Source organism: Cetorhinus maximus, chromosome 20, assembly GCF_964194155.1.
Source record: "Cetorhinus maximus chromosome 20, sCetMax3.hap1.1, whole genome shotgun sequence".
In the NCBI taxonomy this organism is placed as follows: domain Eukaryota; kingdom Metazoa; phylum Chordata; class Chondrichthyes; order Lamniformes; family Cetorhinidae; genus Cetorhinus; species Cetorhinus maximus.
Window position 1 is genome coordinate 15,492,913 of NC_135898.1, and position 27,178 is coordinate 15,520,090.

The 27,178-nt window shown below is 41.3% G+C and overlaps 1 protein-coding gene across 1 annotated transcript in view; it reads left to right on the top strand.

The window, feature by feature from the left end:
- The window catches only part of LOC144694890 (pleckstrin homology domain-containing family A member 2-like), a 103,968-nt gene that overhangs the window by 15,227 nt on the left and 61,563 nt on the right, over positions 1 to 27,178 (top strand). The window contains exon 2 of the mRNA XM_078565621.1: positions 13,855 to 14,018. Within this exon, the coding sequence (XP_078421747.1) occupies positions 13,866 to 14,018 (153 nt within the window). The 5' untranslated portion in view covers positions 13,855 to 13,865. The remainder of the gene's footprint in view (positions 1 to 13,854; positions 14,019 to 27,178) is intronic.

A 27,178-nucleotide genomic window follows, 5' to 3' on the forward strand; every position in this document is an offset into this window, starting at 1 on the left:
CAGCTAAGGTGGCCTTGAGAACCTTCACCAAACCACAGTAGTCTGGAGAATGGCCTGTTGCAGACAGACAGTGGCCCCGCATTTGTTTCTTAACCCTCATGTTATCAGAGTGAATTTTATGATTGGTTTGACCTTTCGAAATGTTCCACCCCACATCTCGTTCTGTTTTTCAACCATGGAAAGCTGCTTTACCAGGCAGGATTTGAGCTTTTGGAGGCTTTGAAAATGACGCCAAGCGGGAGAGGGGAAAACCCATCACTTTACCCAGGATGTCTGGCAGCCTAACACATGCTGCTAGGATGTGAAAAGCCCAAAAGCAGTAGAATGTGCTTGCTTCGAACATTCAAAACAAAAACGCAACTCTGCACCTTTGGCATGCGTGTCTCATAGCTGCATGCACCAGGAACATGTACTGCAAATTCTACACCCTGGCCTCACAATTTTCCATTTATATATTTCATAGAGTGGAAGATCATTCAGGACCACATCAAAATCCTAATCCAGAACTCTGTTATGCGAGTAATAAAGATGAAGATATAGCCCACAGGGAAATGAGGAATAGCCTAAATGTCCTGTCCAAAACATATCCCTCAAATCAACATCACTAACAATAAACAGATGCTCTGGTTTGTGGGAGCTTGCTGTGCACAAATTGTCTGCCTCATCGTTGCCTGTACAGTGCTTTATGACATCCCGAGGTTATGAAAGCTGCTATCTAATGGTTTATCTTTTTGTCAAAGAATGAGAAAAGGTCACTCCGCCCACCAATCAGCCCTGAAACGTGCTCACTACCACAGCGTGGTATCTGAGTGTAACCTGAACATTCCTACCATCTGTTTCCACACTCTGTGCCTGACAGATTGTTCCAGAAGAATATCAGTCTTTGCACAAAGATGTTGTTTTTCTATTTTGAAAGGGCTTTATGAATGATCAAGTTGATCCTCCAGACCCAGTAAGGGAGGCACACTCGCAGACATCACCAGTGAGAAGCCAGTGATTTTCCCAGCCATTAATTTGAATGGGTATGAGAAGCACAGGCTGCAGCCCTCTGATGCACTGTTTGTAAGCCTGAATCCCTGCTGGGAGCATGAAATAGGCCCTGAAACTCCCCTGTTAAATAATGAGTAGCACTCATGGGGTGTCACATCTGCTGTGAATATAAACTTTGCAAGTGTTGAATACAGTCCGAGAAAGTGAGACTCATATCGTGAGCTCTGCAGATGGTTGCAGTTTCATCTTTACCATTTCCATCTTTGCTCTTGAAAACAGAAGGCCAATGAGTAACCCACTAGAGTTCTTCAAAAGATGCAAGATTTTGATAGAATCAACACAGGGAACATGTTTCAGAGGGTGAGAAAGAGCAATATAAGACGGTCACCAAGAAATTAAATAGGGAAATCAGAAGAACTTTCTTTCCCCAGAGAGTGTCGCAATTGTGGAATTTACCTTAACAGCGAATAGTTGAAGTACATAATATGGAAGCACTTAAGGGGAAGCTGGCTAAGTGCATGAGAGAGAAAGGAATGAAGGAATCTCGAGTTAGATGAGGAAGCATGGGAAGAGGTTCAAGTGGAGCATAAACACTGGCGGGGACTGGTTGAGCTGAATGTCCTGATCCTGCACTATATATTCTATGTAATTCTGTGTAAGAATCAGGGATCTGTGCTCGGTCCCCTATTATTTGTCATTTATATAAACGACATAGATGGCTATGTGGGGGGTAGGATTAGTAAGTTTGCGGATGACACAAAGATTGTCCGGGTGGTTAACAGTGAGGTTGAGTGTCTTGGGCTGCAGGAAGATATAGATGGGATGGTCAAACGGGCAGATAAGTGGCAGATGGAATTTAACCCTGAAAAGTGTGAGGTGATACACTTTGGAAGGAGTAATTTGACAAGGAAGTATTCAATGAACGGCATGACACTAGGAAGTTCTGAGGAACAAAGGGACCTTGGTGTGTGTGTCCATAGATCTCTGAAGGCAGAGGGGCATGTTAGTGGGATGGTGAAAAAGGCACATGGGACACTTGCCTTTATCAATCGAGGCATAGATTACAAAAGTAGAGAGATCATGTTGGAGTTGTATAGAACCTTGGTGAGGCCACAGCTGGAGTACTGTGTGCAGTTCTGGTCGCCACATTATAGGAAGGATGTGATTGCACTGGAGGGGGTGCAGATGAGATTCACCAGGATGTTGCCTGGGATGAAACATTTAAGTTATGAAGAGAGACTGGATAGACTTGGGTTGTTTTCGTTGGAGCAGAGAAGACTGAGGGGCGACCTGATCGAGGTGTACAAGATTATGAGGGGCATGGACAGAGTGGATAGGGAACAGCTGTTCCCCTTAGTTGAAGGGTCAGTCACAAGGGGACATAAGTTCAAGGTGAGAGGCAGGAGGTTTAGGGGGGATGTGAGGAAAAACTTTTTTACCCAGAGGGTGGTGATGGTCTGGAATGCGCTGCCTGGGAGGCTGGTGGAGGTGGGTTGTCTCACATCCTTTTAAAAAGTACCTGGATGAGCACTTGGCACGTCATAACATTCAAGACTATGGGCCAAGTGCTGGTAAATGGGATTAGGCAGGTAGGTCAGGTGTTTCCCATGTGTCAGTGCAGACTCGATGGGCCGAAGGGCCTCTTCTGCAATGTGTGATTCTGTGATTGCCTCAGAACCACTTGCAAATGCTTCTCCAACAGAATGGGCTGAATCAATCATAGAATTTCAGTTTCTTTGTTCTAAATGATGTGCTAGATCATAATCACATACCAATGTGTAAAGACACCACCAGAGCCCTTGTTTACACTTTCCATAAGAACAACCAGATCATTCCCATCATATGGACTGGGACATGTGTGGGGGGATATGGATAAGTACTATATTACCAGCTCCCTACTGGTCTGATGCAGCATACAATTGCTTGATCACTTCAAGCAGGAATTGTACAAGTAGGTGTCTCGGTCAGTGCTCCGATATCACCCTCTTTTTGAAGGCTGGAGGGAGGCTGAATGAAGGGATACTGCACAGGTTCAAATCTATAAGGGGTATCCTACCTCCTCCCATTGCAAGCTGGCCTACAGACAATCCAGAGTATCAAGGTCACAATGGTCCTCAACTTGTATGCCTCCAGGCCCTTCAAGGCGCTTATATCTCCATCATCCAGTGCAGTAGCGAGTGCTGCACTGTTGGAGGTGATGTCTTTTGGTTGAGATAAACAAGGGTCCTGTCTGCCCCCTCATGAGGAAGTAAAAGATTCCTTGTCACTATTTTGAAGAATGGCAAGGGAATTATCTTCAGTGTCTTGGGGAGTATTTATTCCTCAAACAGCATCACTAAAAAAACAGGTAATCTGGCTATTATCACATTGCTGTTTGTGGCAGCTCTCTGTGCGTATATTGCCTGTCATGTTTCCCACAATAACAGTGAGTACACTTCAAAAGTATTTCTGTGCCTTGAAAACTCTTTGGGAGGTCTGGTGGTCATGAAGGTGCTATGTAAATGCAAGTCTTTCTTTTTGTCACTGATGTTTTGTTTGGTTTTCCCGTGGAAGGACGAAGCAGTCCAACTTCCTGACGCTGCAGGATTCCCCTCTCTCCCGCATATTGCCTAGTATTTCTGACCACCCAAACAATGGCCTTCAAGAGCTGCAAGGACCTCCTCTGACTATTGCCCTGAAGTACAAACCCTGCAGAAGAATGACTGCTGTCCACACACAAGCCTCAATACTTTAAGATTGACTTCTGTATGTGAAGGAGAGTCAGACTTTAATGATCGCTCCTAGAAGCAAAAGGTTGCTGTCTTGCACCTTGGCTCAGGTAGCCTTGACCCAGAGTGATCATAGAACAAAAAATTGGCATCCTGAAGCATAACTTCAGATTCCCAGACAGATTGATATTGTCTTAGAGGGAGAAGCCCACCTGTAGCCTATACTAAAAGACAACAATAACAAATAACAGTATCATCACTGAAATAGAATTATAACTATGAAGGGGTTATAGAGGAGATATTTATTAAAGGACTTGACCCACTCATTTTGCTAATAGGCTATAACCTTTGAACTTAAACACCATCCCAACACTATCCTACTGTGAGTTTTGTTTACTCTCTCTCTTCTTATCCCTTTGGTTAATGTTAATGATGAGCTCCTTCTAGATCATGTTCTCGTCTTTCTCCTGGGCTCTTCCCACTGAAGGAACTAAATGAGGCGGGTGGCTGCTGGAAGTCTTCAAGAACATCACAAGAAAGGAAATTAATCATTACATTGATATGTTTGAAGTGACCCTGTAGCTCATAAGTGGAAATCTATCAATGTTTCATGCTGACAGACAGATTGTGTCAGCGCATGCCAAGATCCACTCCAGGGATATGAGTACATAAGATGAGGCGTTCAGCTGAAACCTTGTCTTCCCTCTAAACTGGACATAAAATATCCCATGGCAGAATGGAAAGAAGAGTAGGGAGTTCTCCTGGTGTCCTGGCCAATAGTTATCCTTCGACCAACATCACCAAAAAAAAGGATTATCTGGTCATTCATTTCGGTGTAGCTTGCAGGACCTTGCTATATACAAATTTGTTGCTATGTTTCCCTATATTCCTGCAGTGAGTACACTTCAAAAATGTGAAGCGTCTAGGTTAGTTCATTCTTTAGTCTGTACTTGCTGATCAAAAGGCGTAGGTCAAAGGCAAGATTTTCTCGAAGGCAAAAAATCAAAGGGCAGTGCACCACACACACTCATAAACCCTGTTCTGGCAGAGACCAAAGACCTGGGAGGAAATTAAAGGTTTGTTTTTCTACCTAATTCATATTCTGCCTCCTTGAAGAGTCAGTGTTGTTTTCTTAGTAAAATGGTTTGTGTTCTAGTGCATTGAACTGAAGTTCTGAATGCAAGCGCCCTTTTGAAACTGATGCTCTGACATCCTTTCTGCTGCTGGATGGGGGAGAAATGGGGTGTCCATTTTCCCTTTTATGCCCTGGTTACAAACTGCGTGTAAGGATCCAAAGTGAAGTACATTTAGACAGCCTAGCCTCGTCATGCAAAGAATCCACAGCATCAAACTGCCCAAAAGTCTGCACAAATTGACACTAAACTGACATTGATTGGAAAACACCACAAATTTGGAGAAATTAATGGAATAGTTCAAATTGAGGCAGCTGGGTGGTTTCCAGATAGTGGCAATGACATATGCCATTGAGGCAGGAGTGCATCGCACTTTTATCTGCAGAATGGAAAGAAGAGTAGGGAGTTCTCCTGGTGTCCTGGCCAACAGTTATCCTTCGACCAACATCACCAAAAAAAGGATTATCTGGTCATTCATTTCGGTGTAGCTTGCAGGACCTTGCTACGTGACCCAGCAATGCTTCCTGATGCAAGCAGGTGTGAAATGTTTCCGTTTCTTTTTATGTTCCTATCTTCTCCCCAGTCCTTTTCCTGAAGAACTTGATTTGCAGTGTCAAGTGTACCAGCACAGTAACCATGTTCCATTTTTGTCATAGCACCAGGAGGAGGCCATTCAGCCCCGCAGGCCTGTTAAATTAGATCATGGCTGATCAGTATCTTAACTACTTCTGCCCACCATGGTTCTGTAACCCTTCATACCCTTGTCTACTATCAACCACAATCAATTTCTAACTGGCTAAGTCTCAACATAGTTCCAGATTTCCACAATCCTTTGAATAAGTGCCTCCTAGCATCACACTTGAATAGCCTAGTTTTAATTTTAAGGTTAACCCCCTTGTTCTGGAACACGGTTTCTCTCTATCTACCCTATCAACTCCTTTAGCCATTTCAAACAATTCAATCAGATTATCCTTTAATCTTCTATACTCAAGGGAATACAGGCCTAGTCTATTCAATAATTTAACCCTTTTAACTCTGCTGTCATTCTAGTCAATCTGTGCTGCACTCAATTCAAGGTCAAAACCCCTTCCGGAGATGCAGTGCTCAGCATTGAATGTGATCAGGGTCTGACCAGAACTCTGTACATTGAAACAAATTTTCCATTCCTTTTTTGTTCCAACCCTCTTGAGATAAATGCCAACATTCCATTAGCCTTTTTAATTATTTTTGTACCTGTGCACTAGCTTTTAGTGGTTTCCACAGATCTTAGCTTTACATCATTGAGAAAATAGTCTCTTTTTTTTTGTTCAAAGTGGATGGCCTCAAGCTTTCCCTACATGGATCTGTCTGTCAGTTTTGCCCAATCAATACCCCTTTGCAACTTTCTGTTCCCATCTTTATTATTGACTGTGCCACCTACACCTCATCAACAATGTTAGATATACAGTTCTCTTCCTTTATCCAAATCATTCATAAATATAGTGAAAAGGTGAGGCCACAGTACTAATTCCTGGAAGATTCCACTAATCATATCCTCCCCATTGCCCGTACTGTCTGTCTCCAACCTCTTAATCAATTCCTTATCCAAACCAAAAGGTTGTCCCCAGTTCTATGCGCTCTCATTTACCCTAAACAAACCATGACTTTGTCCTCATTGAACATCTATATGTTACGTGAGGGAGAAATGAATAGAAGAATGGGCTGAGTTGAACTTGGTTGGGAGGAGGCTCACATGATTTGTAAACTTAGCACAAAGCTGTTGAGCTGAAAGGCCTCTTTCTGCTCTGTAAATTCTGTGTAGTACAGTCAATGCTTAATACTTATCAGAAAAAGGGAATGGGATCTTTTTGCTCCTTCATCTTTCATTGTGGCTAAAAGTAGCTCACATCCTGCCAAGATCAGCCAACCCAGCACCGAGTGGGGAGTGAGTCTTGGGGCTTGCACACTGAGTGTATGGATGATCTCAACGTCCCACTTTGCATTACTGCTACCTTGATGAAAACAAAAAAAAGACCCATAAATAGGTATTGGCCTGTTAACATTGGAAAGTAGACTGGTAATCATGACCTCACTCACTCTCAAACAAGAGACTGGGCACAAAATGGGTACAAATTGTAAAGTGCTCAGTTTACAACATAACAGAAGAGTGAGGCAACCATTTAGCTTCTGCTGAGATTGTAAACATCTGCCATTATTAGTATGTTCAATAGAAGGTAGAACTTGTAGTGAACAGAAATTCATCTTTTTTCTGTTTCCTTGTTACACAAACAGAAAATTTCATTTTATTGAGACCACAGCATTTTCAGTGCCAGTGAGTTCATGTTGAATTTGAACCACATTAAACTCTGCTTCAAATTCAGTGTACAGCATTTCCACATCTGTTTGGGTCATTTTATTTAGTGTGGACTATATCTGCATTGTATTTTAAGGGATTACATCTAAACATATGAATGTGGTCACTTGTTGAGTATTTTTTAACCATTTGGCAGTTGGATTAGACGAACTGCATTGTGATATATTTGTACATGTTTTATATTAAAGAAATCAATCTGTAAAAGTATCATTGGGTGAAGGGATAGAAGGCAGGTGAAGGGATAATTCAAGGATGAAAACCACTCTTTAAAGACAGAAGAGGAACTTCTCTTTGTTCCAATTGTTGATGTTAGTTTTTGTATGAAACATTTTGCAGAACAAAAGCTTGAATCATGGTGGGGAAAACCTCTGGAATTCCGCAGCTGAGATTTGCAGAATTTCGCTGCCTAATAAATTTCTTACCCAGCCAGTGACAGAGTATCCTTCATACATCGTTATTGCTATGTCTCATTTGGTAGCAGTCTTGCCCCCTAAAGTCAGAAGATTGTGGGTTCAAGTCCCACTCCAGAGAGTTGAGCACAAAAATCTAGGCTGACATTCCTGGGCAGTTCTAAGGGAATGCTGCACCTGACGGAGGTGCTGTCTTTCAGGTGAGATGTTAATGATCCCATGACATTAATTCGAAGAAGAGCAGGGGGTTCTGCTAATGTACTTGTCAATATTTATCCCTCAACTAACACCTAAATCAGATTATCTGGTCATTATAAAGTTGCTGTTTGTGGGAGCTTGCTGTGCACAAGTTAGCTGCCGTGTTTCTGACATTATAATGACTTAGATAATAGACTTAATTGACTTAGATTCAATGAATCATACAAGATGGAAAGAAGCCACCCATCATAGCTAAGCTGGTTCTTTGTTAGAGTTGTCCAATTAGCCCCACACCTCTTTTTTTCCTCTTCAAGTGTGTTGTCCAATTCCCCTTTAAAGACTGAAAAAAAACTCAATACATTTTCTTAATAGGCTTTACAGCTCATATTTGAAAAGGTCTAATTTCCAAAATATTTTTGATCTGAGACAAAGATCTAATAAACCAGGCATGACACGAGATGGTCTACTCCAGCAACACCTTGGCCAAAGTTTTGCACTGGGAGGGCCAATTTGTTAACTTTAGCCTTTCATGTCTGATCTCCTATCTTGTCAACATATCATTCTATATTTTTTTTTGTATATGTGTATATTTTTTTAAAAAGGTACTAGTGTAAGGAAGAAGCTTATTTCAATGGAGAGATGGGACAAGTAACCCAGGGCTATCTAGGAACAGAGCATCTGCAGCCACTTTTGAAAGGGAAATTAAGTGAGTGGAGGGGAAATAAATGTAAAATAAAAGGATACCCAGAGAAAGCAATAAAAAATATACTAAATAAAGCATGAATAAAGCGACTGGTATGATACAGTATTGCCACCACAGTTGATTGCTTAGATAAGACATTTGATGGATTATAATGGAAATACCAAGGGGGAACAATTTACTGTGATAGCACGCAGACCATCTCAAGGTTTAGCTCATATCTAACATTACTGTTCTTTTGATTTCACATGTTCCCCTGAGATAGGAGGGTGCGTGTAATGAAGAGAGATGTGGTTCTCTTCGTATGTTATCAGGTCAACTAAGAGAATAGGTGCTGTATATACTTCATCATGTATTCATTCCTTTTATGTACAGGAGAGGTTGAGTGAAAGAGAGGACAAATTGGCAACACTGTGACCCAGTCAAGGGATGCACTTGTCAAGACCTCAAGATTGTGTCATAGTCCATAACGCACACAACCCTTTCTCACTAATCCTTAAAGTCCCAACATTCTGGTCTTCTGGCTGTACTTTCCAACTACCATTGCAATTAGCCACTGATACAACAATACACTGTGCCTTCTTTATGAGTCTCCATGTGACAGTAAGGGAAAATAGGGAAAGTTGCAGCACTCAGCAAGCTTTTTAAAATTTTTGACTGACTTTACTGTTTTGTCAGCTCTCGAATGATCACAGCCAGCTGAGCAATAGGATAGATTGAACAGAGCATTGTGAATGTGTGCGACAGATTTACAATAAAAACAGCTGATCTATGGCCATTAACTCTTTCGAAAACAGCTGGATAAATATGAGGTTGCACAACTGGACTGAAGCTTGTAAGGTTGGGAATACTCCACAGCCCACATGGGTTTCCTATGCTGTGAAGGAGCATCATTGAGGGAACTAATGTTAGATCATGGAGGTGTGGGAACAGACCTCTGCAGTTTCACTTGACTATCTTTGGGGATGAGTGAGTTTTACATAGAAATGTAAGGGGTTTGAACTGTGAATCTAATAAAACCTTCAAGGGTCTTGATGAGAGAAAGGAGTGAATAGAATTTCAAAGTGTCAACCCAATCTTTAGTCTTGTTACATTGAGTTTTAAAGGGTGATGAAATTTACTTCATGAAAATTTAGAAAACCCAATTTGCAATGTGCCTGGTTTAATAGCTGTGCAGCTATTAAAGAGGAAGCTGAGTGTCTACTAGCTTATTTTTGCCTTGTCATTCCTAATGTAATCTCTGTGCATTTTTGTCATAATTTAATAAGTAATGTTTTTAGCTGCAGGGTCCTTTGTGTTCCTTTGAAGCAGCCCCTTTCTTGCAACAAAATGAGATCTCTGAAAGATTTTTCCTTGCAGCACTTTATTCTGACAATTTGTCTGCAGATGTTGTGAACACAAAAAACAGAATTTCTTATGGGTCATATATCCAATATACCATTGTCATAGAAATGCATTAAACATCTCATTTTATCGATTCAACCTTGGTCAGTTTGTGGCATGCTCGCTTCTGTTAGATTGTAGGCTGAAACTCCACTAAAGACTTGTACATGTGATCTCAGCTGACACTTCAGTGCAGTGCTGCTCAGGAGTGCCATCTTTCAGATGAGACGTTAAACTGAGGCCTCATCTGCACTTAAATGATCCCATGACGTTAATTTGAGAAGAGCAGGGAATTCCCCTAATATCTTTGCTAATATTTGCCCCTCAACCAACATTATGAAAAACAAATTAACTGCTCATTTATCTAATTTGCTGGTTCTGCGAGCTTGCTGTGCAAGCATTGGCTTCACTGCTTACTTACACCAGTGACTCAACTTCAAAAGTAATGTACTGGTTGTGAAGCTGTTGAGATGTTCTGAGGATGTCATAAACTATAAGCTAAGCAAAATACTTTCTCCTTCCAACTAATCTACAATTAACAAGTAAAGGACACACACTGGTGGGATACAGTGGATATCATTTTTGTCCAAATGGACTGAATTGGGCAGAATACATGTAATACAAAACAATGAAATGAAAATTGGGCTAGAAAAGTATAAGAAAATTTCATAGAAATTAGCAGGACACCCCACAAAGTCATATGAAATAGTTTATGTGAACTTTCATCATTGTAAAGATAATGGTACAAATTTCCCCATCAGCATTATTTCACCTGTTTAAAATAAATAGGTTAATACTGGAGTTACAATAACACAAATCAGACAATCTAGGCTAGCCTCATTACAAGGAAGCAAAATTATAGATGAAAATTGGTTGTGTGCCATTGCTGTGGCTGGGAATGTAAGGCCTTTTCAAATTTGTTTGTCTGAGTGTCCTGTTCTTTGGTGGTATGGTGGTTACTAGGGGAACATTTGTTGTGCAGCAAGCACTTTCTATAGTGATTGGGTGAAGTCAGCTCGACTGCTGTGGTTTAAACAGTAAGAATCTTTGCTCTGGCCCAAATACGGAGCGGAAACAGTGCATCCAATTGGTGCTACCTCGCAGGCTGAACAATGCAACAGTCAAAGCAGCAACATTTCTACATTTACTTGAAAAGGTAAAGGTTTGTAAGACTATGGGAAAGAGCAAGTAAGTGGGATTAATTTGATAGATCTTTCAAAGAGCTGGTACAGACATGATGGACTGAATGGCCTCCTTTTGTGTTGCATGATCTTTGTCAATTTCATTCCCTCCTCTGTGGAAGGGCCAGAATCGTGCAAGTGTGCACTCCATAATCAACAGGTACCTCATTCAAGCAGCTTCTCTTCACTTACATGCCTACACACTTGAGCCTGATCCCGTGCTTACCCCACATCTACACTTCAAATAGGCTCATTCAAGAGTGGGAACCCTGGCTAAGTTCCTTTTCCAACTTCACCCTGCTCCCAAAGTCGAAGTCTTTCAAGGTGAATTGTAATAATCTTTCTCCTGTTCCAGTTCAGATACTCCATACAGGCTGAGAATAAAGACTCAGACATCCCTGGCCTGCTGGTCCAGTTTAGTACTGATGGACGCATTTTACCAACAGTTGCAATGGGAGGAGTTGGGAATGGTAAAGTGCACGGATTTAAAAATGCTAGTATAAAGTACAAATTGAGTATCAAAAATATAGCCAGGGAAATGATCCATACCGAGGGTTTTAATGACCTGGAACTCACTACTGAAAAAGTGATGGAACAGATTCCATAGGAACATTCAGAAGACAGTTGGATAGCTGTTTGCAGAGAATTAATTTGCAAGGTTATGGGGAAAGAGCTGGGCAAAGGGAGTAAATTGGATAACTCTTTAGAGCAGACAAGCACAGGCACAACCGGTGTAATGGCCTCCTGCTGTGAGATTCTATGATTGTGAAAGAATAGATGTTACAGAGGGAGTGAAGGGCTGCATTTCAATTGCATTGGCTTCAGCTGCGGTCTTGTCAGCATTATCAACACAGTGGAATGGTGACATCAGTGCCCAAGGTTAAATTGTAAGCTTATATATTAAAGTTTATAGCTTTCACCCAACCATCCATCATTTTACACATGTAACAGGTACAATTATTGATTGTTACCTTTCTATTCATTCGCTGCGATTCAGGAGCAAACTCTCACTAACCTGAACTTGATACCCAAAACTGCCAAAAATGTCAGGTAGAAGTGGTTGGTCAGCCAGCTGTTGTAAATGCTACGTCAGTGTGGCTACATTGCAGACGACAGCGGATGCAGATTGTGATATGAGACTTTGGCTAACTGGACGAGATTTTCAATCGTCCTCTTGCAGAGTATGGGTTTGGACTACTTGTTTTAAGACAGTATCCTCAGTGAAATACTCTCCCTCCTGGGTTTGTTTTTAACTTTACAAGGACCTATCATCCTTTCTGACTTCAGATATGCATATCTCTTAATCGGCATTTAATATATTTCCAAAGGTCAGGCTATAAAAACTTATTCCGTGAAGGTCGTGTCTAAAGTTGTATATCGAAGATCAAACTGAAGTGTTTTATGAGGATCTCCTCCTTAACAGTATCAATTCCTCTCAGCCAGGGCATCATGAGACCTGTTGGAATAGTTACTGTTACTGTATTACTCTTTGAGACAGATTGTGTTGAGACTTTGACCCAATGCTTCAAAGATTTTTGTTAGGTAAGGGCTAGAGAAGTAAAGTGGAGTTGAGATACAGATCATCCATGATCTCAATGAATGGCAGAACAGGCTTGAGGAGCTCAATGGCCTACTCCTGTTCCAGTGCAGTACCATTTGCATAGGAACAATCGGCTGGATTAGACGCTTGAGGGCAGGCTCCCTGCATCCCAGTGTAAATGCTGGGGGTGAGCCGGCCTCTGCTTAGCTGGCTCGCCCCACTTTAATTAGTTTGGGCAACTGCCCTTTAATTAGTATCAGGCGGGTCTTCTGTCCATCTCCAGGAGGAGGTCCTGCCTCATAGAGCAGCCAACCAATTGGAGGCAGGCAGTTCTGCACATAGGCAGTGCCAGCAAGAGCGTTGGCCACTGCTGGCACTGCAGGTTGGCCACGGAGGTGCCATTCAGCAATGGGATCTCACTGGGGCCAGTCTGACAGGACCCAGTGAGGTGGGGTGGGGGCAAGTTCGACAGGGCAGGGTAGGGTCGGGGGGGAGAGGATGGATGTGGGGAGGCAAAACTGTGGGGAGGGGCCTCTGATGGCACCAAAAGCCCACCTAGAGGCACCTCCTTAAACTGGCCACTAGCTCATAGGGTTAAACATGCTGGGCTACACGTTGAACACCGGCCTCTCCCACCGCCCATTAAATCAGAGCGGCAGTGGTATGAGCACCTTAATTGGGCATTAATTGCCCACTTAAGAGCCTCAATTGGGCCACAGGTGAGCGACCCACATGACACCACCCATGCCACTTGTGAAATCATGGTAAGGGCAGGTGTGGGCTGGCTGATGGTTGACCAGCTGCCAATGGCATGGCAGCCTAATTTATGGGTCCACCTGCCTGCATTCCTGCCCACAGGTGGCCTGTAAAATTCAGCTCAGTAAAACAAAGCGCAATGACAATTGGAAATATAATGAAATAGGAATGATCGGCAATAGTCACAGGGTACCTGAGAGTTAAAAAGGGTGGGGAATTGAAAGGATAGAACTGATTACAGTGTAGCTATTTGTTAACAGAATGGGCTACAACAAAGCAAGCACCCACTCTCTGAATAATTTCAACTACTTCCACTTCATATTAGCTTTCTGCCTAGGAGACATATAAAAATCATATATAATGCACTATTGCAAAGAATTGTTTGTGAAGTGGTAAGGTCTACTTTGTTTTAAAAGCATTGGTTATTCATATTAATTTTTTCAATGTATCCATCTGAAAGCCAATGATAGACATTTAACATCTGGTGTCATTTCTTCCCCAGTGTGATGATCAATGAGAATAGAAATGCCATATGTGGATCGATACAGCCGTGTTTGTGGGTTTCTGGACATTGAGGAGATTGAAGGCAGTGGAAAATTTTTGAGACGATACTTTATTTTGGACACGTCGGACAATGCGCTCTTGTGGTACATGGACAACCCACAGGTTTGTTTTCCGTGACATTACTGTTTGTGGTGTGTCCTTTTATATGTAGGGTTACAGTCATGTATTGATAACTCCAGGTGTCAGAATTTTGGATGCTTTGTTTATATTGGCCTTGACCTCTTTACCTTACGGTCATCTCCAGCTTACTGTCCATTAGTGCACCTTAGACAGGGCAGCAACCAAAAGCCCCGAGCGCCTGCATTCTTAATAATACTCATTTAAAACTCTCTCACAGAGTGAGGGAAAAGATCAGTATAAATGTCTGACATGCAAGGGTATTGGAATTCTGCTGCAGGAAATGGTTGAGGCAAAGACCATTGCACCTTTTAATGATAGGGATCAGAATAGGCCCTTCAGCTCCTCCAAAAGCCATTTCCACCATTCAATGAGATACAGCTGTTACAGGGTTTTGGTGAGACCACACCTGGGATATTGTGTGCAGTTTTGGTCTCCACATTTGAGAAAGGATTTACTTGCATTGGAGGTGGTCCAGCGAAGGTTCACTAGATTGGTTCCTGGGATGGGGGAGTTGTCCTGTTACGAGAGGCTGAGTAAATTGGACTCACATTCTCTGGAGTTTAGAAGAATGAGAGACTATCTTATTGAAACTTCGAGAATTCTGAAGAGGCTTGACAGGGTGGATACTGAGAGGTTATTTCCGTTAGTTGGGGAATCTAAAACACGGAGCACAGTCTTAGGATAAGGGCATGATCATTTAGGACTGAGATGAGGAGAAATTACTTCACTCAAAGTGTTGTGAATCTTTGGAATTCTCTACGCCATAGGATTGTGGATGCTTCACCTTTGAATATATTTAAAGCTGGGATAGACGGACCTTTGGTCTCTTAGGGAATTAAGGGATATGGGGAGCAGGAAGGAATATGGGGAGCGGGCAGGAAAATGGAGCTGAAGTCCAAGATCCGCCATGATTGTATTGAATGGTGGGGCAAGCTCAATGGGCCATGTGGTCTACTCCTATTTTTTATGCTCTTATGTTCTTATCATGGCTGACCTGTATATTAACTCTGTCCACCCACTCTGGCTTCAATTTCTTTGGCTAGTGAAAAGCTACTGATTTGAGATTTTAAATTATTAATTGGGCTCCCACCAACTGCGTTTTGTGGGAGAGATTTTCACACTTGTACCACTTTGCATGAAGAATTATTTCCTAATTTCTCTCCTGAATGATGTGGAACTGATATTAAGGTTAAGACTGATATTAAGGTTAAGCTCTCTGCTTAGACTCTGCCACCAGCAGAGAAAGTTTCTCTCTACCCTATTAAATCTTTTTAAAATCCTAAAAACCTCAGTCAAATCACGCTTTAACCTTCTACATGCTAGGGAACACGAGCCTGAATTTTGTGAAAGGGAAAGATAATAAATCTTGAAGCAGATTATTCTGTGGAGAGAGCAGGGCAGTGGCATTAGTTTGGGATTCCTCTACGTAATGTAACAAATGGTCTTATCCTGCGCTATAAGATTATAAAGTCTATGAAGCTGAGGTTCAGTAACTTTTGCAAATGATTTTGCTGAGATAACTGAGACTTTGTGAAACCTGTCCTTCGTATAATTTTGCCTGACTGAACCGGTCTTGGCCAATGCTTGCTTTTCCAGAAATAACAATGCTGCACTGAATTTATCTTGTTTGCCTTCTGGACCCTTACCCTCTGTACTACCAATAGTTGAAGCCTTCAACCTACAGCGTAAAAGTGTTCAATTGAGGCAAAATTATGAATAATAGTTGTTGGAGTGACCAAAAGGTTAAATGTTAGCAAGTGACAAGTACGTATTCTTGCAGGGCCTTTCAAAGCCGGTGACGATTTTCACTTCATAAAATCTGCCAATGTTTTTTATATCTCTATATTTCCATTCTGGGAAGCCAAGTATCATTGGGGCACTTTGATATAATCTGCCAAATGAGAAAGTAATTACCAGACAATAGTAGGGATTGAAATTCAGTCTTTATTTCCCTCTCACAATAAATTAATTTGCTCCAGAAATTATAAATATTTGATTTTACAGCATCTGCAATGCATTATCCCTCATGGCTGCTGCAAACCCAGCGGTTATTCCCAACAATGCCTGATGTTTTGATGTCACAATCAAAGTGATTTAACACAAATAAAATGCAGTTGATTAATGCAGATGTGTAACATCATCTCATCTGGATGCTGTTAGGGTCAAAGGAGTAACAACCTATGTTTTCAATTACCAAACCAATAATAGATTCGTTATTTCTCCATAGCCCAACAAGTGATGTTACAGGTTATGATGTGACCACACAGTTTCAACCTGCTTTTTGATTTCTGGCAATTGTGCAAATGGCTTGTCTAATTGAAAGAAAGCAACAATTACTTGCATTTATATAGTACCTTTGAGATTTCACAGGAATATTATCAAACAAGATCAATCTGATAACTGACTGAGGCTGAACCAAGTGGTTTGCAATCTCAGTGCCATATTTGACTCAGGGATGAGCTTCTGACCCCAAATCCACTCTATCATCAAGATTGCCTACTTCCATCTCCATAACATAATCCCACTCTGCTCCTGCCTCAGCTCAACTGCTGCTGAAACCCTCCTCCATAGATTTGCTACCTCTAGACTTGACTATTCTCGTGCTCTGCTGGCCAATCTCCCATCTTTCGCCCTACATAAACTTTAGCTCATCCAAAACTCTGCTACCCATATCCTAAACCACAAGAAGTTATATACAATGGTTCTCCTGGTTTGTCAACACCTCAGTTTTAAAATTCTCACCCTTGTCTTCAAATCCATCCTTGGCCTTGTCCTGCCCTATCTCTGTAATCTCCTCCAGCCTTCAAGATCGCTTCCTTCCTCCAATTCTGCCTTCGTCAGCATTCCAGATTTTAATCGCTCCGCCATTATTGCTACACCTTCACATGCCTAGAGCCAAAGCTTAAAAATTTCCTCCCTAATCCTCTGTGACTCTCTCCTCTTTTAAGATTGCCCTTAAAACCTGCCTCTTTGACCAAGCTTTTGGTCACCTGTTCTGATTTCTTATATGGCTTGGTATCAGAAACTTGTCAAAAATGATCTTTTTAAACTTATATCACTCTTGTTAAACACCTTAGTATGTTTTGCTACATTAAATGTGCTATGTAAATGTAAGCAGTTGTTCTGCTTTAAGGTGAACAACCCCAGTTTTTCTCTCCCTCCTTTGGTGAAACCATCCATAATATAACTACTTTCATTGTCGGGACTAATTCAGAATGTGTTGAGACACATTCCACATGCAGATGGGATAAAGAAGCTGGAATTGGAATGAGATTGGGTGGTTTCAACGTATTTCCTTGCAGGTTGAAAAAAAAACCCCACAAGACTGGTCAAGACACAACACAAATTGGCAGCACCCCACTTTGCTGCTGCCTCCCGGCCTCAAACCAGTGCAGAAATATCAATGTTATACGGGTGTGATCTTCTTGCATTGGCTTCGAGCAGAATGTTGGGCAGAATGGAAGCACCTTTTTACCCTGCACTTGAACTGAGAAGAGGTTCAAAGAAAGAGAAGCTCATCTTTTGTCCATAACTGATAGCCCTCATACAAAAGCAAAATACTGTGGATTCTGGATATCTGAAATAAAAACAAAAAGAAATCGCTGGAAATACCCAGCAGTTCAGGCAGCATCGGTGAAGAGAAATAAAGGTAATGCTTCAGGGTGATGACCTTTCACGAGAACCATTCTGATGAAAGGTCATCAGCCTGAAACCTTAACTCTGATATCCTTCATCTTGGTAAGCACCAAGCGGGATGAAACATTTTAAATGGTGCAAACAAAACCTCCATTTTGTTCTTTCATGCTTGTTATCTTCTCTGGTGCAAGTTCATTTGTCATATTTTCACTTTGCATGTCTATATTTACAGTGTATGCTTTTCATTGAGCAATAACAGAGATGCTGGCAGAAAGTCGCAAAAATTTTTAAGTTTTCTAGGGGGAAAAAAGGCTCAAACTTAGTCATAAGTGGCCCAGACAAGTACAGTGTGGGTTAAAAAAAAAAATTGACCCATTTCTATTTTTAACCCAGGCTCTGGAAAACCAGCAGAGACATCTAGGCCTTTCTCATTCAAAATGCAAAAAGCATCAAAATGTGAGAGAAGCCAAGCTTCTGTGGTCAGAACCTTGTCTGACACTTTTTTCAGTTGTCTGGTGACATATACATACACTCGGTGCTAATATGACTTTTATTAAGGTCATCTTTATCTCAAGATAACATCGGTAGCAATGATATAATATGTCTTGTCTTTTTTGATCACTTCAATTTACCTCCCTTCTCCAGTGTCCTGAAGGTGATATACTCCCTCGACAAGAACTTGCCTTTAATATAGATAAAAAACATTACAGAGGCCCAATTACTTTTTTTAATGGATGTCAACCCAAGAAAGAGAAATTAGGAGAGAGGGGAATCTCTGGCAAGCAACAACAATGCAAGGCAGACTAAGATGGGAAGAGAGTGCATGTGTGTAAATATACAGAGCATGGTAAATAAGGTTGGTGAGCTGCAGGCACAAGTAGCCACATGGGATAATAGCAGTATTCGAGACCTGGCTCAAACTAGAGGATGAACGAGCAAGTAATATTCCTAGCTACAATGTATTCAGGAAAAATAGGAAAGTGAAAAAGGAGGTGGTATTGATAAAATATGCCATATAGCCTTAGAAAGGGATGATAAAGGGTTCCAAGACAGAATCTATTTGGTTACAATTAAGAAACAACAGAGGAGCTATAACATTGTTAGGTGTATAATATAGGTCACCAAATAGTGGGAAGGGGATTGACGGGCAAATTTGCAGGCAGATTGCAGAAAGATACAAGAACTTTATTGATTTCGGGGACTTTGATTATCCTGATATGAGTGGAAAAATAACAATGCAAAGAGGGGGAGGAATTCCTGAAATGTGGACAAGAGCTTTCTTGATCAGTGTGACTCCAGCCCAAAAAGGAAGGCGCATTCCAAGAAATGAAGTAGGGCAAGTGAAATGTGTTTCAATGGGATAGCATTTGGAAACAGATCACAATACCAGGAAGCTTAGAGCAGTTATGGAGAAGGACAAGGAAAATACTCAACTGGACCAGGGTTAATTTCAGTGAGTGGAGAAGGCATCTGGCCCGGTGGTTTGGAATCAGAGATTGGGTGGTAAAATAAAAATGGGAGGCCTTCAAGTACAGACTAGACACATTGCCACAAGAGGGAAAGGAAGGGCATCCGAGCAAAGTTCCCTGGATGCCTAAGGATATACTGATTAAAATGAAACACAGAAAGGAGAATGATAAATGGTAGGTGTGTAATCCGGTAGAAAACAAGAAAGTACTGAGGAGAACTGAATAAGGAAATAAGAGGGACAAAGGGGGTGTATGAGAATAAATTAGTGGGTAATATAAAAGGGGACCCAAAAGTCCTTTTATAAAGATATAAGTAGTAAAAAGGTAGTTAAAGGAAAGATGGGGTTGAATTGGTATCAAAAAGATCATTTTGTGGAGGCAGAGGGCACGGCTTAATTATTAAATGAATATTTGCATCTGTCTTCAGTAAAGTGGATGCTGCTAATAACTGTGAAAGGTGTTAGTAGATAAATGAGACAGAATAAAAATATGTCAAGAGGAGGTACCTCAAAGGTTGGCTGCACTCAGTGGGGAAAAAAAAGCCATCCAGTCTAGATGGGACCTTTTCTAGGTTATTATGGGAAGTAAGGGTGCTAATTGTGGAGGCTCTGGTCACAATATTTCAATGCTCCTTGGACATTGGAGTGGTGATAGTGGACTGGAGGATTGCAAAGGTTACACCACTGCAAGAGGAATAAACACAGCAATTATAGGCCAGTCAGCCCAATGTTCGAAGTGTGAAAACTTGTAGAGACGAGACTGGGGGACAAAATGATTTGGCACTTGGAAAAATAGGGGTTAATAAATGAAAGCCAGCATTGATTTGTTAAAAGCAAATCCTGCTCGGGTAGTTTGATTCCAGGTCCCATCCCAACAAGATTTCAAATCAGCAAAAGTTTTAGGAAATCTCATTCAGCCAGACCTTACATCAAAGTTCAGATTCTGTAACAAATTGGACAAATGGGCATCTAGGGTATGTTCACCTGTTTTCTGCAAGTGGGAAAACTTTGCCTAAGAAGGCCTAAATTATGTTATGTTTATAGCAACAATAGTTTGTCCACGCCAGTAACTAATTCTGATGATTTAAAGTTCTCCAAATGTTCCCTGTCCTGAGACAAAGCAGAGCAGCTTGCAGACAGAAAAGCTGAAGTAAAGGCAGGAAACTCGGCAAAACAAGGAGGGAACAAATCACTTCCGCCTTTCTTTTAGATTAACAAATAAAATTGTAGAACAGTGTTACAAACCATGATAAATTATGACATATTCCATTAATAAGCCCCCAAGCCAACATTGAGCACGCATTGTTTCGGTACTAAAATCGTAACTGAAAGTAAGTTCCAGTGTTGTCCAATGTTAGTCACATGGCATATCTGGTTAATTGAGAAACCAGATGTAGCCAGTTGCATCTTTGGTAGATAAACATTGAGAAATAGACAGTCATTGAACATGTGATGTCATATGGCGTAGGCATATGAACATTAACCTTTTGTGCATTGGTTGGTAAGATGAAAATTGAAGTGTGCTGATGGTAGTGAATTTGAATGCTTCATCTAATAATTTAGAGGCCTAGATGAATAATCTAAAGACATGAGTAAAAATTCGACCATCTAAGCAGCTAGGGAGTTTAAATTCAACTAAAGGAATCTGAAATAAAAACTATCAGTAATGAAACTATCGAATTGTTTGAAAAATCCATCTGGTTACTTATGTCCTTTAGGGAACAAATCTGTGCTTACCCATTCTGGCTATATATGTGACACTCGACCCATAGCAATCTGGTTGATTCTTAAATGCCCTCTGAAACAGCCTAACAAGTCACTCACTTGTATTCAAGAGGACAGTTCACCACTACCATCTAATGGGCAATTAGGGATAGGTAATGAATGCTGGCCTTGCCAACAAGCCCACATCCTATTAATGAGTTTTTAAAAAAGGTGAAGCAAATTCATATCATCTTACCAATATGAGAGAGTTGGATCTGTTTCTGGCTGTAACAGGGATCACCTTGTCCCAATGTTTCAGACTACATAGAATTATTGGAGCCAAAGTGGTCTCCTCTGCATTAGTTTCAATCACTTTGGAGGTAAAGAGGAATTTCCTAGGCTTTGACTCCATCAAATTGGGTTTTAATCTGGTTTATTGTCTCTGCTAGGGGATCAGATAGTTTGGGAAGGGATGGAGTAGGTGTTGTACATTGCTAATGCACAAGGTGCCTCAATTGTGTGGGCCAGGCTGACTGGACCAGAAGGTTTCTCCTGTATGTGTTGTGTGAGTGAATGAAAAGCGTTTTGCACTAAAATTAATACATATTAGGATTTGTTATAGTATTAAGTAATTGTAGTCTTATGTATGTGCTTGAAATTTTTTCTTCTGTTAATTAATATTTTCATTTAATTTTTAAAATCTCTAAAGGTCTTAATGGACTCATTACTTCTGAGTTCAGTGCACACATCTTCTTATAATAAATACAAATTGCAAAACCATTGTGATAGTGTGAATAAGTTTCCCTTGTGGATTTGGTCCGCCTGGAACACATCATCTGCCACATCATAACATTGGCCTGAGCATCCCTGATATTAATTATTCTGCATTGGCACCCACGCCTTCAGCTGCTGAGGCCAGAAGCCCTGGAATTCCCTCCCAAAGAAACCATGAAACCGTGACATAACTATAGCTGGTCAGCAATTTCTGTTCAACAGCACTGAGTTATTAGGCAACAACTTGATCTTGGGTATCAAATGTGCACACCCTTGGAAAACATATTAGATATTTTATTTGTTCTCAGAATGTGGATGCTGATGGCAAAACCCAATTTATTGTTCATCCCTTGTTGACTTGAGAAGTTGTGGTGGAACTTTTACTTGAATAGTTGCAATGTTCTTATAAGGCTACAACAAGAACTTGAATGTGTATAGCACCTTTAATGTAGTGAAATGTCCTAGGCATTTCACACATACTTTGACACCAAGTCACATAAAGGAGGTACTTGGGGAGCTTGGTCAAAGAGGTAGGTTTTAAGGAGCGTCTTAAAGGAGGTGGAGAGGCTTTGGGAGGGAATTCCAGAGCTTCCGGCCTCAGTAGCTGAAGGCGTGGGTGCCAATGTAGAATAATTAATATCAGGGATGCTCAGGCCAATGTTATGATGTGGCAGATGATGTGTGCCAGGTGGATCAAATCCACAAGGGAAACTTAGTCACACTATCACAACGGTTTTGCAATTTGTATTTATTATGAGATGTGTGCACTGAACTCAGAAGCAATGAGTCCACTAAGACCTTTAGAGATTTAAAAAATTAAATTAAAATATTCATTAACAGAAGAAAATATTTCAAGCAGATACATAAGACTACAATTACTTAATACTATATCAAATCCTAAAATTCTTAATTAACCTGACTCCCAATTACACACCCTCTTTAAGGCAACAGTCCAAAATAGATTTTAGGTTTTAAAAAAAAAACAGCAAGTTAACACAGTACCCACTTGACAGTGTAATTCCAAATGGCTTTCTCCAACTTTAGTTACTGGACACAACAGACTTATGCACAAATGGCTAGAGGCTTCTTCAAGGCTGTTTCTACACTCCTGTTAGATCTTACATGGCCTTTGCACAACATAGCCTTTCATACTCCCTTATATATGTTTCTCTCTCTTTAATATATAGATTCCATTGTTCCATGGAACTGTACCTTTCCCATAATATAAAAATTTCATGTTGCCAATATTGTCAGTAACCTTTGGGAAAAATAAACACATTGCTTAGCCTTGCTTATCTGGCTAGTTGTAAACAGACAAACACCCCTTGGAAATCCAAACAATCCCTTCACTTATCTAAAAATGCAAATTCCTTTCATACACCTTTCATACTAAGACCGCAACCCTGTTCACTCATTAGCATTTCAAGTACATTTCTACATCTAACTTCTTTTGATAATTTCAAGCTTGCAGTCTACCTGACTCCAAATGTAATTAAATCACACAGACAGAACCATCTACACTCAGACCCATAGGCCTACTTTACAATAAACCAGAATAATATTATGAAACTTATTATACTTTCGTAACACAAAAACATATGGACATACGAATTAGGAGCACGAGTAGGCCATTCAGCCCCTTGAGCCTGCTTCACCATTCAATAAGATCATGGCTGATCTGATTGTGGCCTCAACTCCACATCCTCACCTACCCCTGGTAATCTTTGACTCCCTTGTTAGTCAAGAATTTATCTACCTCTGCCTTAAAAATATTCAATGACCCTGCCTCCACCACTCTCTGGGGAAGAGAGTTCCAAAGACTCATGACCCACCAAAAGAAAAAAAATTCTCTTCTTCATTTTAAATGGGAGACCCCTTATTTTTAAACTGTGTCCCATAGCTAGTTCTAGTCTCTCCCAGAAGGGGAAACATCCTTTCATCATCCATCAACTGGAAGAATGCAGCTATTGCAGGTTGAAGGGCTGGAGGAGATCACAGAGAAAGGGTGAGGTGAGGCCATGGTGAGATTTGAAAACAGGGTTGAGAATTTTAAAATGGAGGTGTTGCTGGACTGGGAGTGATGATGGTGCTAATGGGTGAACATGACTTTGTGCGAGTTAGAAGACAGGCAGCAGATTGCTCAATCTTGTTTGGCAGAGGTTATAAGATTTTAGCCCGGCAACAATTAGGGAATGATGATATGTGTCCAAGTCAGCGTGCTGCGGCATTTGGAGATAATAATGTTCCCATAATATTGCTATTTTTCTCTTCAGTGGCAGAAATAATGGGGCTGGGGCATGTTACCAAAATGAGCTTAATGAGTTTTACTCTTAATATTCTAGTTACACTTTATAGTTTCACAAAAACCTCTTCCTTTGATGATCCTCCCCACACCAGTCACCTTCCCCAGCCACAAACAAGTGATAGAGGTGACTGGTCTCAGACAGTCTATCCCTGTTGCTTCTAGAAGGTCGTGATTAGTTGGTTACTTGACACCTCCCTACTGAGAATGTAGCTTCTGGAGAACTGGTGTGAATTTTGTTTGTAACTGTGACTACATTGTTTTCAATGCATTTCCTTTATATGTCTTCATGAAACCCCAAATATCCCTCATGAACAAAAAGATATCCTAATGCCATTTATTTATTTCATTTTCTGTCTGGGATGTTGCTCTGCGCAAATTCGGTGCTGGCTATGTCTACTTAGCAAGTTACAAAGTAATTCATTGGCTATGAAGCACTTTGAGGACAGCCTGAGTGTGTGCCATATCAGTGCAAGCTCTCATATTCTATATAAAATAGCCTTTGAAAGGTAACACTATTGATTTAAGGAGTATAACCTTTTGCTTACAAATCAGAGCTCTTGGTGCAGTTCTGCATTAATGGGAATGGGAATTCACTGAACATCATTTATAGGTGTTGTGGCTTGTTTCAGGATCACACTGATCCCTGCTCTCAGCTGATGAAGGGGTGAGAAATGAACAGAGAGAGAAATTTAAAAAATAAATCTTTTTACTTTTAAATGCTCGAAAAGGTGTTGACCAGTGTGATATTGAAAACTTTTATTTTCTAGGGTGGGAGTTCATATGAAATTCAAAATCAGCTTTTTGTCCTCTGTGTGTCAGCTGTAGCTCAGTTGGTAGCACTGTTGCATTTTAATCAGAAGTCTGTGGACTCAAATCCCATTGCAGAGACCTGAGCACAAAAATCTAGGCTAACATAGAGGGGAGAGTGCTGCACTGTCAGAGGTCTTTTGGATGAGACATCAAACTGAAACCTTGTCTGCTTTCTTAAAGTGGATATAAAAGATTCCGTGGCACGTTTTTGACAACAGCAGGGGAGTTATCCCCAGCATCATGGTCAATATCTCAACGAGATATCACAGAAACAGGCTATTTGGTCATCATCACATTGCTGTTTTTGGGAGTTTGCTGTGTACACGACCCTTGCTAGGGTCGTGTTGACTCCACTTCTGATTAGAGTTCCCTTTCTGTGAGGTTATGAGCTGAGTACATTAATTCATTAAACCAAAGCCTAGGTATGTTGTTCAGTGATAGGCCAATCTTCAGCACTGTGCCAATTTGATGAGACTTGTGAAATAGTATTAAAACTGTATCCTTCCATCTTACCCAACATGTTGAGCTGTAGTACTTTGTATTTTGGGTGTAGCTTTGTAACACCTGCTTCCAAATGGATCTGATTCTCTGGTAATGGCAGCTTGTATGGAGTTTTTAATGTGTTTCCCCACCCTGTTATAGCCCTCATGCTGCCCTCTCCTGAATGCACTGAACATTTCCACAACTGCTCGGTAACTTGCCCAACTAATCATTCCTAATTTGAGTTCAGTGAGTTTGGATACAGCTTTTGGCTCAATAAAACATCACAGCAAAGTCCATGTGTGCTCACCATTTGATCAATATTGGAAGCTCAAAATAGGCAATAGCCAATCACCTAAACATCTATTATTGGCAGGTAAAGAAAACTGGGAGCAGTAAACAGGCTACCAAGATAGATTTCACTCTCTACTCGTGCCTGGCGACATACATATACTGACACACTTGAATGATCACACATGCACTGACATAGTCACAAACATTGGGCAGGATCTTGCCCGTGGTGGGGTGCTTGTGGGGGCGGTCAGGAAGCTGACCACCGTGGACGATCGGCTCGGCACCGCGATTTTACGCGGACAGGCCAATTAAGGCCTGCCCAGTATGGATCGCGAGCGGCAGAGCTGAGCGCTGCCTGTGCGGGCGGTGGGGTGGGGGAGCGAGGGAGGGAGAGTGGGCCTAGTGCGCAATTTGTGCACGTGTGAGAAAGAATGCCTCAATCTCCCTGAGGCACGGAAGTAGAGGAGATGAAGCGCTGTTCAAGAAAAAAAAATAAAGAAAATAAAAATATCATAAAACATGTCCCCTTATGTGACTGTCACATGAGCAACAACATGTTTTTAATTCAAGTGTTAAATTTTTATTTTATTTGTATTTGATTTTGGAAACCTCATCGCGGCCGTGGATGAGGTTTCCTAAAAAATGTAAAGGCTGCTTGGCCCTTTCGCCTGCTCGTCAACCATTAGGGCAGTGAAAAAGTCAGTACAATTGTTAACTTAATGGCCTTAATAGGCCTTTTAATTGTTAATGGGCGCGTTTCCGGCTCCCGCTGACCTAACTATCGTGAGAGTGCACGTTGACGTCAACACGCTCGGCCGACATCAATGTGCTTTATTTCACGTTCCGGCCAAGCGTAATTTTCTGCCCATTGATACACTGATAAGCACAGGTAAGGACACACACACTTGAATGTATACACTTTCCAGAAAGTGTTACTGTCTAGTGATTGACAAACCCCGGCTGATTTCAGCTTGCGCACCTCATGAATGCACAGGGCATTGTATCATCCCCAGCTAACTCCATCACAGGACAGTGATGTGGTTGATCCCTATGACTCATTAGCACTCCAGATGATCCACTTACCCACTGAGAATGGACTCGTGAGGCCGGGATTTTCTGGTCCCGCCTGAAGTCAACGGGCCTTCAGCTGGTCTGTCAAATTTTCCATCCTGCCTGTGATGACTCCTGTCACGGGCAGGACAGGTAAATTCTGGCCTGAGTTACAGGCAGTAATTCAGTCAAGCTGTGTTCCGGTGGCACAAACTGAGATCTGCTTACGAATGCCAAGGTGAGCCTTGTGGCAAAATAATTGCTCTCCATTCATTTACCACTATATATTAAGTGTTAGCAGTGGGTAGCACTCTTGCCTCTGAGTCAGATTTCAACTCCTGCTTCCGAGACGTCAACACATTAATCTAGGCGAACACTTGAATTGTGGAATGCTGCACAGCCAAAGCTGCTGTATTCCAGATGAGACATCAGACTAAATTTCTGTCTGCCCTCTCAGGTGAATGTAAATGATTCCATGGCAGCATTTCAAAGAAGAGCAGGGGAGGTCTCCTTGGTTTCCTGGCGAACATTTATCCTTCAGCCAACTTCACGAAATAAAAAGATTATCTGGTTATTAATCTTACTGCTGCTTATGGGAGCTTGCTGTGTACAAACCAGCTG